This window comes from Crotalus tigris, unplaced genomic scaffold (assembly GCF_016545835.1).
Source record: "Crotalus tigris isolate CLP2741 ecotype Arizona unplaced genomic scaffold, ASM1654583v1 scf7180000024309.744930, whole genome shotgun sequence".
Taxonomy (NCBI): domain Eukaryota; kingdom Metazoa; phylum Chordata; class Lepidosauria; order Squamata; family Viperidae; genus Crotalus; species Crotalus tigris.
The window spans coordinates 628,576-642,978 of NW_024100481.1; the positions used below are offsets into that span (position 1 = coordinate 628,576).

The 14,403-nt window shown below is 62.3% G+C and overlaps 2 protein-coding genes across 2 annotated transcripts; both read left to right on the plus strand.

The window, feature by feature from the left end:
- Positions 1-988: 988 nt before the first annotated feature.
- Positions 989-4,059, plus strand: TRIM56 (tripartite motif containing 56). Its single transcript, XM_039324818.1, has 2 exons — positions 989-1,129; positions 1,465-4,059. The coding sequence occupies exon 2, from the start codon at positions 1,524-1,526 to the stop codon at positions 3,555-3,557; it is 2,034 nt and encodes a 677-aa protein (XP_039180752.1). The 5' UTR covers positions 989-1,129; positions 1,465-1,523; the 3' UTR covers positions 3,558-4,059.
- A 6,553-nt stretch (positions 4,060-10,612) lies between these two features.
- On the plus strand, positions 10,613-14,300 carry SERPINE1 (serpin family E member 1). Its single transcript, XM_039324883.1, has 9 exons — positions 10,613-10,755; positions 11,019-11,284; positions 11,650-11,883; positions 12,100-12,294; positions 12,441-12,639; positions 12,721-12,821; positions 13,165-13,251; positions 13,489-13,572; positions 13,810-14,300. Exons 2-9 carry the CDS (start codon positions 11,020-11,022, stop codon positions 13,845-13,847), a joined length of 1,203 nt encoding a protein of 400 aa, XP_039180817.1. The 5' UTR covers positions 10,613-10,755; position 11,019; the 3' UTR covers positions 13,848-14,300.
- The last annotated feature ends 103 nt before the right edge of the window (positions 14,301-14,403 follow it).

The following is a 14,403-nucleotide window of genomic DNA, read 5'->3' on the forward strand; positions in this document are numbered from 1 at the left end:
CGGGGAGGCCTGACCTGGGCCTGGGGCGCAAAGAGTCAGAGCGGCTTGTACTACTGCCCCCCCCAGAGCAACCAGTGGACCTGCCCTCCCCCCCCCCGCCCGCAGCACCCTTCAGCGAGAGCTGCTTGCACAGGAGACAACTGTTCCACGAGTCAAAAGTCCACCCGTGGCCCCTGCCAGGAAGTGAGGGCTTGGGTCCCCCCTATCCCTGTGCAACTGCAGGGGCCTCGCGAGGAAGCAGCGAACTCCCTGGCGAGTCTGGGAGGCCGTTTTCCGACTAGCCCCTTTTGTTCAACGGCAATCACGGCTCCCCACTCGGGCAACACGCAAAAGCAAAAGGAGAAACCGGGCTTAGGAAGGGGCGAGCTTGGTGAGGACATCTCCCCCCCCCCCCAAGAATTAACCCAGCCCTTCAAGGCGCCCTGTCTGCATCCCTGCAACCCCCCCCCCCGCAACCGGGCACTGAAGAGAGGCCGGGTTGGTGGAAAAGCCGGAGTGGATGCGACGGAATGAGCCCACGCGGAGAGGCTGCGAGTGTTTCCAGAGTGGCTTGTCTTTTCCTATGGCCCCAAGGCCCCCCCCCCATCCTCAACGCAAGCAGACTCCCCCAGGCGTTCCAGGGCTCCAGCCCTGGGCTCCCTCGCAGCAGACCCTCCTCCGGACGAGCTCCGGAGCAGCGGAGAAGGAAACGCCGCAGCCCCCAAGTCGCTTGACCTGGCGCGGCTGTCAGCAAAGGCCGCGTTGAGGCAAGAGGGCTGCAAGGGAAGCTGGCGCCTGGGTGGGCCGGGCAAGACTCTGGGCCCCTGAGGGGGTCATAATGGAGAATCGTGACTCCCCTCCGGCCTTTGGGTCTGTTCCCTTCCAGTGTTTGCGCGCGCCTTAGAGCCCTCGGGGCAGCTTCTTTTGGTTTCGTTTCTGCTTCCGCCCTTACAAAGTACTTGGTGGCGATAGTGGCCTCTTCCCCCCCCCCCCCGGTTGCCCCGCAAGGCGAGGAGAGGAGGAGCCCTCCAGCCCTGAGGGCCCCGCCCGAGGCTCCCAGCGGAGAAGCCTCCTCCTGCGCTGCCAGCGCCCTGGGGACTCTCCTAGGGTCTCCTGCTTGAGCAGGGCGCCGGGCCAGAAGACCCCCAAGGTCTGTGATTCTGTAGGGTCTGCGGGGGGCGGGCGGGGGGAAGCAGGTGCTACAGCCATGCTGGGACTTCCTGAAGGGGAAGGGGCCTCCCTGAGCCAGCCAGAAGGGCTTGCAAGAAGGGCTGGCTCCCAGGGACAGCGAGGGCCGCTAGCTTTCCTTGACTGAGACTGGCGGCCACTGGTCCTCACCTTCGGCTCCCTCTGCCTGGGCTGAAACCAGGTTGGGTCCCAGAGCCCCTCTGCTTCATGGCCACCGCTTGAGCAGGCCGGGATGGGGATGTGTGGGGGTTTGCTTGGACGTGGTTCCACCCTCCCTTCTTTGTCGTCCTCTTCCAGGCACAGGCCGGGGTGGGCTTCCTCTTCATCCCCTGCTTCTCTGGACGGAAGGTGGCCAGATGGCTGCCAGAGCATCCTCCCTCTGGGAGACCCTCTCCAGCAGCTTCTTGACTTGCACCATTTGCTTGCAGCACTATTGCCAGCCCAAAATCCTACCCTGCCTCCACAGCTACTGCCAGGACTGTCTGAAGAAGCTGCTGGGTGGGTCAAAGCAGGAGCTGCGGTGCCCTGAATGCCGCGAGGTGGTGCCTCTCCCAGCCGGCGTTGAAGGTTTGAAGACCAACTTCTTCATCAACGGCCTCCTGGACTTGGTGCCTCCGGTCGAGGAGGCCAAGGCCACCTGCAGCCTGTGCCCGCTCATTGGCCAAGATGCCAGCTCTGTCGCTGTGTCTCACTGCATCGATTGTGCCGACCACCTGTGTCAGGCCTGTGCCCGCGGGCACCGTTGCTCCCGGCTTACCCACGACCACCTCCTGGTAGACATGGAGGCTTACTGCTCTGGGAAGTACAACGAGGAGATCCGGAAGCGTCAGGCCTCACGCTGCAAAGAGCACAAGGATGAAGACCTGCAGTATTTCTGCGTCACCTGTGCTGCTGCCCTCTGCCGGGAGTGCCGTCTGGGCCCTCACCTGGAGCACCCGTGCCTGCCCCTGTCGGAGGCCGCCAAAGCCCGCCGCCCCATCCTCACAGGCCTCTTGGATGGGGTGGAGGAGAAGATGCACCTCCTCGCCAAGGCAAAGGTCAACCTAGAGAAGGAGAGGCAGGAGATGGAGACGTGGAACGTGAACATCCGCATCGTGGTAGAGCAGACATGTGCCAAGGCCGTGGAACAGTTGCTCAGCCACAAGGAAAAGGTCCTGGGCCAACTCTCTGGCTACCTGGAGGAGCGGAAGGAGGCCTCTCAGCTGCTGCTTTCTGAGCTGGGCTTCCAGGAGCAGGTGGCCTCCACCACGGTGGCCTTCGCCCGGAAGGTGCTGAATCTGGGCCAAGCGGTGGAGATCGTGTCCTTGGAGCAGATGATCTCCGAGAGGCTGAGGCAGTTGCAGAGCTTCTCCTGGGAGCCCCTCACCTTGCAGGTCCCCAAGCTCCACATCCAGCCAGACCTCCTCTATGGCTGCAACCTTTTCCTTCTGGAGTTTCACGAGAAGGCCGCGACAACCACCCCTGAGTGCAGCATGGGGGATTCCACCCAACGGGCTCAGAAGGAAAAAAAGCAGAAGCAACAGCAGCGGCCTCAGGGAGCAGAAGGGGGGGACGCCTCCAGAGAGGAAAAGGCCCCAAGTGGGGAAAGCCTTGGGCTGATCCCAAAACCCGTCTTCTTCTGCAGCTTCTGGGTGAAAGTCCCAACGGACAAAAAGCGGCCACAGATCACGGGCTTGTTCCCGTTCGGCTCCAACGAAATCCTCGTGGCTGATGAGGAGAACAAGAAGTTGAAGCGCTTCTCTCTGCAGGGCGAGTTCAAGGGCACGATCCCGGTGCCGAGCAACGTGGCCCCATTCAGCGTGGCTGCTGTGGGCAACAAGGCGGTCTTCACCGCCGGATCCCAGCTCTACGTCTTAAATGAAACGGGGGGGATTATGTGGCAAAAGGCACTCAAGGGGGGCCAGGCCAGCCACGCAGTGACCACCTGTGACGGGAACTGCGTGGTCGTGTCTGTGGCGGGACATCTGGAGGTGTTCAACTTGAAAGGAGAACTCTTGGAGAAGATTGTGCCGGAGGCCTCCCACGAAAGGTGCCTGGTATTCCTGGGCAGATGGAAAAAGGGATTTGTGGCATCTGACTGGTACCGACATAGCGTGGTGCTGCTCGACAGGAATGGGGATCTGGTGACCGAATACCAGGAGGAGCAGCTGAGTGGGTCTCAACCAGGCAGCGTCTGTGCTGATGCCCCCGGGATCGTCTACGTGGTGCTTCGGGAGCTGAACAAGATTGTGGCCTTTTCAGAGGCCGGGGAAGAGCTGGGATCATTTCTCACAACAGAGAATAGCATCTTCAAGCCACGAGTGGTCACTATTGCCGGGGACGGACATTTTGTGGTAGCCCTCACCAACGGCACCATCCATGTCTTTAAGATCAAGTACCAGGGCAAGTAAACGGGGAGCAGGCCCCGGGGAAGGCACGTCTGCAGGGTTCCAGATGGGAGCAGACGTCCTTTGGCGGTAGATTGGCTCCGAGATGGGGGGGGGAGAGTGTTCAGGCCCCCCTTCAACCCTTCATTGTGTGAAGGGCTGTGTCTCCAGAAGGCTGGGCCTCTTCTAGCACCCCAGTCCAGCCTTCTGGAGACACGGCCCTTCACACAATGCTGAGGGTGGACAGAAATGGGTGCCACAAAGTCTGCTCTCGGAGAGGCCACCAGACTGGCTGGAGGGAGAGAGGGAGGCACATCTTCTGTGGACGCTGACATCACAGGGAAGAAGTGGGGGTGGGGTGGGGGGTCAAAGGGCATCCCAGTGAGCCAATAAGGGTTTTACTTCTGAACGTCCCTTGGGAGACCAGCCATGCTCGCCTTCTCATTTGTTTGAAGGATGCAATAATCCTTAATGTGTGATCATATAAATTAGTTTAAATAAACAAACAAAAATCCTTCCTTCCTTCCTTCACTCACTCATTCCTTCATTTGTTCATTTTTTTTAAAAAAGCATTGCTATGCCAGAAGAAATTATCTGCATAGACGTTGTTTGGGCTGTTTCATTTATTCATTAATGCGCTGAATTACCTGCCGCTCCTGGTCAGGTGTGGCTGAGAAGGTGGCTGGCCTGGAACCCTCTGTTGCTGCTGCTAAGAGACAGCAAACACAAACAGCCCATCCTGGAACAGCAGCTATGACTAAGTCCTCCTTGCCCAGCCTCTTCCTGACTTTTTCCACCCTCTGGGACATTCCCCCAAGGGCTCTGGGGGAGGCCGGGACCCACCGCAGGCTCTGCCTCCTCACCCACCCTAGCTAGAGCGTCGGGAAGAGGGTCTTGTGCGTGGGGGGGAAGGGGCCGAAACGCCCAAGCAACAAAGCGGAGGGGGCAGGCCCGGCCCTGAGCCAAACGGGGGAATCGGCTGGGGCAGCTCAAGCAGGCTAGCGAGATTCTGCTACTGCCACAAAGTCCTTTCAGGGTTCCTGGGGAGCAGATTTCCGGCTCCCGTCTGCCTTGTGGGGCTGCCAGGTGGATTTCATTTGGAGCAGGTCCTGAGCTCTTCCACGAAGGGCTTGCCCTGCACCCAGGAAACCCTGCCACCCAAACTAGGGGGGTGGGGTCAGCACAGGCAGAGTGGCCCAGGAGGACAGAGAAATTTCCAAGGGAGGGAAATTGCCAGAGTGCTCAAAGGAGGGGAGGGAATGGGAGGGAGACAAAGAAGAAACCACCATCCAAGGGATTCCTCCCCCCTTCCCTCCCCATCAATGGCCCAAAGGCTGCAGCAACAGCAGCTGCCCTGCTGGCTTAGACACTGGTTTGGTGTCTCTAGCCTTCTAACCCAGGGACCTTCTCCCCACATGCCGGGCTCTTGCTCCCCGTCCGTTCCCTCCCCTTTACGCAGAGGACCAGCTGGGCCTTCTTGCTGTCCAGGGAACTCCAGCCTGGAAGGGGCTGCCCCGGCAGGGAAGGATCCGCTTCCCCCCCCCCCCAAACTTTCTCTGAAGTGCTAAGCTGGCTTTGGAAATGAAGTTCCTCCTTTGGAGGCTTTTAATCAGCAAAATCCCCCGAAACCAAAGCAGGAACCACCCTGCTTTGTGTGACACACAATGGAGTGCGCACATGAAGCCAACCGCAAGTTGCCCAACCAGTTGCATAATCCTGAATTCCGGCGTGCTGTTGCAGCCGGGTGGCCAGCAGCCCAGCCTCCTGAGGAGCCAACGGGGGGGGGGCGACTGGGGTCCCTTCTGCCCACTGCAGGAAGTGCCGGTTCTATGGACCTCCGGGCCCAGCACCCTCCGACTGGCCCTAAGGGGGAAAGGCAAACAGCCGCTCGTTTCTCAGACCCCGAACTGCACACGGGCTCGGGGGCATGTGTGGACTGGAGCAGGCAGGAGCCACAAGCCTGCTGCGTGGAAGGCAGAGGCCACGAGCTGCCTGAGGCCCCCCTCCCCTCGGTGGGCCCCTGGTGGTCCAGAGGGTCTCCCCCCTCCTCCCCCTCCGTGGGCCTCCTGAAAACAGGCCTCTCTTCCTGTTTGGCCCGTGTCCGAAGGGGAGGTAGAGTTGGAGGTATCGGAGGGTTTTATGAATGCACTTGGGGGCTCCCAAAGGTGCTTTTCCAGGAGGCAACTGGACTTTCTTGTTTTTCTTTGAAGACATTTCACTTCTCCTCTAGGAAGCTTCCTCAGCTCTGACTGGATGGTGGGGAACGGAAGGATTCCATCCAGTCAGAGCTGAAGAAGCTCCTTGGAGGAGAAGCGAAACGTCTTCGAAGAAAAAAAGACAGCCCAGCTGCCTCCTGGAAAGCACCTTTGGGACAACCGGGACCTGGAGGACGGAGAACCCCCACGGGCACTTGGGGGCTGTCTTGTACCCCACCCAGAATCAGTTCAGATTGGACTTTGTACAATAAGCCAACTCTGCCAAATGCCCACCTCCTGCCAGGTTGGATCCAGGCCCTGCTCCATTTTTGCCCGGGAAATGGGTAGCCCAGAAGGGTGGGAGATGTTCACGCTTCATGGGGAGGCAGGCTGAGGGGGTCACCCTGTGCCAATCCAGCCAGCCTCCAGTCTGCAGCGGGGGGGGGGGGGGCATGAACGAGGCAGGGACGATCCCGGACAGGAGTTCTACCTTCGACCTCAGGGCTCCACAAGCCCCCCCCCACTGCACTCTGGTGGAGTCTCCGAAGCTGGGGCTCTCCCCACAGCAGGGCCTTCTGATGGGCACAGAGTGGCGACTGGACTGTGCCGGGACTCAGTGCTGCTTCTGTGTTGCCTTTCTGGGCAGCAGCCTCTCCTGCTGCAGGCATGACTCAGTTGTCCCCCTCCCCCGCCTCCCCCACCCCCTTTGGGGCCAGTCACGCTGAACTCCTGGTGTTAGAAGGAGCCCTGCGGGCCCGTCTGGCTCTGTTGGGAGGGAGGGGCTGTCTGACTCCATGGCTGCTGCTTTGGGGATGCTGGGGGGGGGCACCTGTCTGGGCCCAGCCCTACAGTTGCAAATGGAGTGGGGGACTCTGTCTCTAGGTAGGAAGCCTTCCTACTGCGATGGCTGGGCCAAGGAAGGGGGTGAGAGGTCAGGTGGGTGGGTGGAAGCAAAGCAGGGGGGCTGTGAATGACAGAGCGCCCCTCTAGGGACAGATGGAGGAGGAGACAGGGTGATACAGGCTGTGTCTGCTGGCCCCTACCTCTGCCCTGGGCCGCTCTCTGCTGGCTGGGGTACCCTGGCACACGTCTGCAGCGTGCAATGCCAGGGCGCCCAGAAGGTGGGTTGAGGGTTCCCCCTCTGGCCCCCTTTCCTCTCAAAAGGTCCACAGAGACAGCAAGTGCGGGGCAGCCGCAGAGCATTCAGGAGTGACCCCCCCACTCTCCTCCCCTGGAGCCCTCCGGGGCCAACCCCTTTGGCCCAGGCCAAGAGCCGCAGGAAGGGCTGGCGGGAGAGGAAGCACCTGGGACCCAGGGCCTCAGCAGGGGAAGGGGGCAAACAGGAAGACGGCAGAGGTCTTGGGCAGAAGATAAAGCCGGGCAGGGGGCACCTGGAGGCCACAGGGAATTCCGAGACGGCCCGAGTGAGTCATGGTGCTCCCCCCCACAGGATTGACTGGGAGAGGCTGGTGGAAACATAGTTCAAGTCCAGTCACAACAACCTTTTCCTAGATTGGCTCAGCCCACACAGAGCTCTTTTATGTTATTTATTAGACAAATTTATACACACAGTGATCCTGGGAGCGTGCAACATTAAAAATCCAGTTAAAAATCCGCAATTTAACTCTCACCCCACCCCACGGCAGAATCCACAGAATCAAACACTTGATCAGCTCTGAATGGGGTCCCCAGGCCCACCGACACCCCCACACTGTTATCGCCTTGCTGAAAAGCCACACGGGGGGGCAATCTTATCTCGGGGGGGATGGGGCTCCAAAGGAGGGGGCTGGTGCAGAGAAGGCCCTTTTCCTGGGTCCCACCAGATTCCCCTCCCCCCACCTGGCAACATGCCCTGCCTTCCTGCCCTGGTGAGAGGGTAGATGTTTGGGGAGGGGCGGTCCGTCAGACGGCCTGGCCCCCAGCCATCTGGCGCTTTCTAGCAGCACTGGGATGCAGGCAGGAACCCAGGGCGGCTCCTTCAAGGGAGGAGACACACATTCAAGTCTGGATCTGCACAAAACCATGTTAAAGCCCGCCTTCCCCAACATGGTGCTCCCGATCTCCCAATACGCTTGCCACTAGACGGGGGGGGGGGAGGAAGGCTATGGGCAGCTCCTCTGCGGGCTGACCGACATTTCCCGCTGGAGGCTGGGCTGGGGTGCTCCTTCTTGGTTGACAGCAGCCCCAGAGCCCATGCAGGGGGGCAGCCCAGGAAGAGAACAGTGGTGGGGAGACCATGCTTGACACTACGGGGGGGGGGAACTGCCCAGTCTCACCCCCTCTTCAACATGTCTGACGTGGCTCAGCCCAAGGCCTCTTTTCTGCTCCTGCTGGGGTGTCTCTGGGAACAGGGCGGCTGAGTCTGTTTGCCTGAGTGAGTTTGAGCTGAGCTTGCTGGGAAGGGACGGGCACATGCCGTGCAGCAACCGAGCCAAGGCCTGGCCGGGCAAGGCGCTCCACCTGCTGTTGTGGCCTGCCAGGCGCCCCTTACAGCTGGAGGGACTCTTTGACAGCTCATTCCCATGGTTGGGTGGGCGTGGGGGTGCAGGGGACGAGGGGCTCAAAGGCCGAATTATACAAGTGGAGCCAGCGGCAGCCGTGACCTCCCCCCTGCCAGCCCTGAGGGGCAGCTGCTGACCCTGTCCTCCTGGGAGGGCCCAGCAAGGAAGGACCTTCTCGGAGGTCATCCCTGTGGCGAAGAAGGGGCCAAGTGCCAAAGGCAGCGGCCACAATGGGAAGACCCGGCTGCTTCTCCCAGAGAAAGCTTCCGCAACTGGAGGTCTTCGTCCCAGTGAGGTCTCCGCCTCAGCCGGGCAGCTGCACAGATGGGGCTTGCTGGCTTTCAAGTGGAGGTGGCCCCTTTGTCTCACAGACAGCCCCCCCCCCGTCGCCAGAGGGCAGCTAGCCTTCGGTCTGTTTAGCCTGGCCTCCTGTGGGGTGGGGGGGGGCAGGTAAGAGGCCTCCTTTTGGTTGGGCACATTGAATCTCAAAAGGGCTCAAAGTTTGGAGTGAAAACGTAGAGTTGGTGGTCAGCAGAAATGGAGCAGGGGGGGTACCTCAGTCTTCATGGGGTGTTGGGGGTCATAAAGCTAAGAGGAGGGGAGCTCAGAAGGCCAAGCCAAGATCAGAGCAAGGGGGCTCCCGGTGCTGGTGCCCCAAGCTTCAACTTTCCTCCCATCCCAGGAGGGGGAGGAGGAGGAGGAGGAGGAGGAGGAGCAGGACCCTGCTCTGCTTGGATGGCGCCCCCCCCACTCTCCCCCCTCCCCCCGCTCTCCACTCCTCTCGCCTCCTGCTGCAGATGGGCCGCCTGGGAACCTGGCAGAGTCAGTCCCTGGATGGCTCACTGTCAGTTGGGACTGATGACCACTTAGCCTGGAATGTCCTTTTGCTGGCCACACTCCCCCGCACTCAGAGCAGCGTGCTGACCAGCAGGGGCCCTTGGTGGAAACGGTGCCTCCAGGCTGCCCTTCCCCTCCCGCCCACCAACACTGGGCCCAGCATGGCCCCAGGGCGCCCCGATACCCGGCCTCCTCTCCAGATGCTGCTTCATGAGGGACAGATGTGTTGGGGAACAGCCAGGGTGCCAGCTGCGCAGAAGGCACATGGAGTGCTCGCTGCCTGGTTCCTGACCCTTCCCTGCCTGGGGCCAGCCAGGGCTTCCCGGCCACAAACGGAACTCCTCTCCCACCCCCATGTTTGGACTGTTCCGTCTGACCAAAGAGCCTTGGCTGACGGCCGGACGGGGCAGAGAGAGATTCCAAGCGTTCAGGAACGATGACGCTGTGGCCAAAAGGAGACTGGGTTCATCCTGGCCCAGCAGGGGGAAATCCACCCCCGCAGCAGCAGCCACTTCAGGCTGCATCATCCCGAGAAGCTGATTAGCAGCAGGAGCTGAAAATGCTGAGCGGAGATTGCAAAACGTGCTGGGTGGGGGTGGGGAGAGCCGCAGTCCTTCCCTGAACCCTTGTGCCCCGAGTCCAGGGCCCAGGAGGGAACCCTGGGGCCCGGGGGCCTCCCTGCTCCTGGCAGTGCAGGGAAATGGGACCAGAAGAAGCCTCAGAGCAGATCCCGTGACACCCAGCGGGACAAGAGTCAACTTCAGACCATGCTCCAGGAAAGGCTCTCTTCAGAGACTCACCTGGTTGGAAGGGACCTTGGAGGTCACCTAGTCCAGCCTTTCCCAAAGCAGGAATTCCCAGACTATCCCAGGCAAAGAGCTGCCCAGCCGCTTGCAATAGAGGCCCACAACTGCAGGAGGCTCCTGTGGCCAGGAAGTTCTCCTCATTTCGGGTCTGGGCCTTCTCTATGCTGCTTCCCTCTGTGGGTGGCTGCCTTGCCCGCTGACACTATAGACAAGCCAGGTTTTCCCCTCCGAGAGAGCCAGGCCGCCCATCCCTACTTCTTGTCTTCCTAGATTTCGTTCTCTGCCCTCCTTGCAGCTCCTCACGGCCTTCTCGCAGGTGGACCCTCCGAGGACAGACCGGCTGCAATCTGGTCAGTGCCGCCCGGAGAGGACCGGCGCAGCTTCAGCGCCGGTGCGGAGGCAGCTCAGGATTGCCTCGGCCATCCCGTCGGCCGCGGCCCCCTGCCGGCTCAGGCCGGACGCCCGGATCCCTCCCGGGCCGTCCCTGCCTCTCTGGAGAGGGCTCCGCGGGCAAGCCCGCTTTCCGGATGCGAGCGCTCTCTCCCGCGCCGGCTCCCGGGGCTTCCGTCCACGATTGGGAGGACGCCGAACCGCGCTGCCGCCCCACGGAACGCCCCCCTTCCGCCGAAGAGGCACCTGAGGGGGCGGAGGCCGGGCTGCTCGGGCTGGGGGGCGGGCTCTCCCTCCGGGCGCGTGCCGGGCCGAGCGTCGGTCTCGCGGAGGGGGCGGCTGCTCGCCCGGCGCTTAGCCCGGCGGGGGCGGGGGGAGGGGCGGCGCCCGCCGCTGACTTCCTCCCGGCTTCCTGGCAGGCGGGCGCAGCGCATAAAAAGCCAAGCGGGAGCGCACCGGCACCGAGCCCAGACACGGCCGTCCCGAGAGCCGAGTAAGCAACGGGGACGCGCCGAGGGCGGAGGGGCTCCCGCCTTGCCAGCCCCGGGGACGGCCGTTTCTCCTGATCGGCCTGGCGGAGGAGGTCCCCCCATCCTCCTCCTCTGAGGACGGAACCGGGGTGGCTTCGGCGGGCCTGCTCCGGCCCGGGATAAGAGGCAGGCGGCAGCCGGCAGCCCCCCCCCCGGGGCCCGCTGTGGGTCGCCGGAGCCGCGTCGGCCAGGATGGCGCCGGTTGACCTTCTTCCTCTCTCGGCAGGATGGAGCTGTGGTCCCTCCTGTCCTTGGCCTGCCTGGCCCTTTCGCGTGCCGCGCCCGCCCCTTCTGGCCACCAGGTGGCCCGGATGGCCCAGCTCTCCGCGGACTTCGGCCTCCGGGTGTTTCGGGAAGCGTCCAAGGCCTCCAAAGACCAGAACCTGGCTTTCTCCCCCCACGGCGTGGCTTCCGTGGTGGCCATGCTCCAGGTGGCCTCGGAGGGAAACACCCGGCGCCAGATCAAGGATGCCATGAGGTTCAGCCTGAAAGGTGAGCGACTGCAGGGGGGAGGGAGGGGCGTGGGTGCCCTGCTTGGTGGGGGCACCACTTCACTTTGTTGGTTTGCTCTTTGGGAAAAAGGAGATGGGGGGGCAGCCTAGTAGGGCGTCTGACCTCCCAACCTGCGCAGCCTGGAAGCATGAACAGGTGGGCTAGCAGAGGTCCTGTGGCTGACCCCAACTGCCTGCAGATCCTGCCTGAAGGGCCGAGCATCTGAGGAGGAAGGCCCCACCTCACCCTCTGGCAGGCCAACTCTGCTCGCTCCAGAGCAGCTGACCGTCCCTGCTGGCGTTCATTGGGAGAGGTCAGTAGAGGGCCTGGCTCCAGCGGAGCTGAGGATATGCTCTCCCCCACAGAATGGGGCATCCCACGAGCCCTACGACTGCTGCAGAAGACCCTGAGCGACCCCCGGAGCAAAGACATGGTGGAGATGGCAGACGCCCTTTTTGTGCAGCGCGATCTGCCACTGGTGCCCACCTTCATGCTGCGCTTCCAACGTATTTTTCACCAGATGGTCAAGCAGGTGGACTTCTCAGAGACTGCCCGCGCGCGTGACATTGTCAATGCCTGGGTAAAGCAGCACACCAATGGTGAGCAGCAGCAGGGAGAGCTCCTAGGACAAGCCTGGGGAGGCCCTGGGAGCTGCAGGAAGGACCCTTGGGGAACCGGGCAGACTTTGCCCTGGGTCCCCAGGCTAGAAAAGCCGGGTGGGGTGCTTGATTTGGGCCCGGACTCACGCCTAAGGACCTCTGAGCCTGGAAGCAGAGGTTGCCCTGCCCACCCATCACCCGTCTCTGCTTTCTCAGGGATGATCCAGGGTTTCCTGCAGGAGGGCGCCCTGGGTGCCATGACACGCCTGGTGCTGGTGAACGCCATCCACTTCAAAGGCCTCTGGCGACTTCCCTTCCCGGAGGCCGCCACTCGCCAGCGCATCTTCCACAAGCTGGACGGTAGCACCGTTGCGGTCCCCATGATGGAGCAAACGGCCGAATTCCACTATGGTGAGGAGGCCTCTCCTTTCAGAGATGGGGCTGGAACAATTTTGGGCCTGAGTCAGCCCGAGGGAGCTTCTCTGAACATGTGCAGGGTACTGGGGTCAGGATGTGCAGGGCCCCCAATCTGGTGCTCACCCTCCCGTCTCTTCCAGGCGAGTTCTCCCTCCCGGAGCAGGGGAGCTATGATGTCATCGAACTGCCCTACCAGGGGGAGACGCTGAGCCTGCTCATCGCCACCCCTTTCCAGCTGAACGCCCCCCTCTCGGCCCTGGCGGCTGCCATCGACACCCGGCTCATTGCGGAGTGGAAGGGCAACATGTCCGCCGTGACACGGCTCCTCGTCTTACCCAAGTAGGGGTCACTCGGGACTGGCTCAAGCCACCAACCCCGCAGAGGCCCTCCTGCCCCTCGCTGACCCTTCCTTCTTTGCAGGTTCTCTCTGGAGAGCGAAGTTGACCTCCGCGGGCCGCTGGAAGCCCTGGGCATGACGGACATGTTTGACTGCCAGAAGGCCAACTTCAGCCGCCTCTCAGGTTGGGGTCTCCCCCCCCCATGTCCCCTTGGCTCGTCACCCTCCAGGTGGGGCACTTGCTGCCCACTGGCTGCAGGGAGCCTGGCAGAGCTAAGGCCCAAGGCCAGGAGGGGGGAAGGAGATCCCAGGGAGTGTGCAGAGTGCTTTCCCTGGAGCCCATCAGCTCTGGAGCGAGAGAGCCCAGACCCCCCCCCCCGGCCAAAGTAGGCCGGAAGTTTGGAGTATCCTGCTGTGGCTTTGGCTGGCACCCCCCGGGCACTGGACCAGCCCAAGAGAGAGGTGCTGCCCGTGCAGAGGACATGGGGGTCGGGGCCACGCTCACGGGTCCTGTTCTCTCTTTGCAGTGCGGGATGCCCTCTTTGTGTCTCAGGCGCTTCAGAAAGTGAAGATGGACGTGAATGAGAGTGGTACCAAGGCTGCTTCTGCCACAGGTGGGTATCCTGGACCACTGCAGGCGCTGTTCTCTGCCCAGTTCTGTGGGCAGAGCAGAACCCACTTCTTGGCAGCAAACAACCCCCCCTCTCGCTTTGAGGCTCCCTGATATGCCCGGGGTTGGTTTTGCTCCAAAGTGGGTCGCTCCATGACTCCTCCCATGAGCCTCAGGAGGGGGTGGGCGGAGGGTGGCACTGGTGCCCACTGACCATTAAGCTCTCCTCCCTCCCTTCCAGCTGCCGTCGTCTATGCCCGGATGGCGCCCTTGGAGATCGTGCTGGACCGGCCTTTCCTCTTTGTTGTGCGGCACAACCCAACCGGTAAGGCCCACCGAGGACCCTTTCCTCCCCCCAAAGACTGCAGGGGCCTCTCTCCCGGGGGTTGCAGGAGCCCAGGGAAAAATAAAGGAGGGCTTCACCTGAACCAGGATTGCACCCAGCGCCAGGCTTGGCTTGGCTGCCTGTGTCCCCACCCCCCCACCCCAGGAAGAGGGCGGAGGCGGCTCCGCTTGCCCCACCCGCCACTGGCCCCCGTAGCACCTCTCTTCCTCCTTGCAGGCAGCGTCCTCTTCACAGGGCAGGTGATGGAGCCCTGAGCGCCCCTGCCCTGCTGGCGCCCGACATCCCTTTGAAGCGAAGGAGGGCCTTTCTTTGCCTGCCCAGGGAGGCTCCACGCCAGCAGGATGATTCCCCCACCACCCTCTTCGTGGAAGCCGCTTCTGCTGGGCCGTCTCCCTCACCTGCCCCGCCGCTCTTGGCATCCAGGGCACCAGCGCGAGAACCGGGCACCCAGCGAGTCGCCACGGGCAGACGAAGGTCCAGGCAGGAGGAGGCCCCGAGGCGCAGGGGAGCTCTGCCAGCCGCTGTCCTGGGGAGAGGAGGATGCCAGCCTCGCCCGGGCACGGCCGTTCACGGTCCCTCCTCCTCCTCCTCTTCCGGAACAAGAGCCGTCTGGACTGCAGCACTTTGGGACTAAAAAGAAAGACTTAATATATGCAGATATTTTGTTTTATTTTTGCACATAAAAATACACCGCGATGGGCAACCGACCGACTCGCCTGCTTTGCTTTCCAGCCACGGGGCGGGGCGGGGGGCGGGAAGCGGGCGGGGCGAAGCCGGGCGGCCTCCCGTTGACGTCACGGTAGGGCGTCT

What these genes read in the sequence shown, in the direction of transcription:
- TRIM56 (XM_039324818.1), top strand. Translation starts at nt 1,524, where the DNA reads ATGGCTGCCAGAGCATCCTCCCTCTGGGAGACCCTCTCCAGCAGCTTC.
- SERPINE1 (XM_039324883.1), top strand. Translation starts at nt 11,020, where the DNA reads ATGGAGCTGTGGTCCCTCCTGTCCTTGGCCTGCCTGGCCCTTTCGCGT. An exon ending in GGTAAAGCAGCACACCAATG is followed by an intron (nt 11,884 to 12,099) that starts GTGAGCAGCAGC and finishes CTGCTTTCTCAG; the next exon opens with GGATGATCCAGGGTTTCCTG. An exon ending in AACGGCCGAATTCCACTATG is followed by an intron (nt 12,295 to 12,440) that starts GTGAGGAGGCCT and finishes CGTCTCTTCCAG; the next exon opens with GCGAGTTCTCCCTCCCGGAG.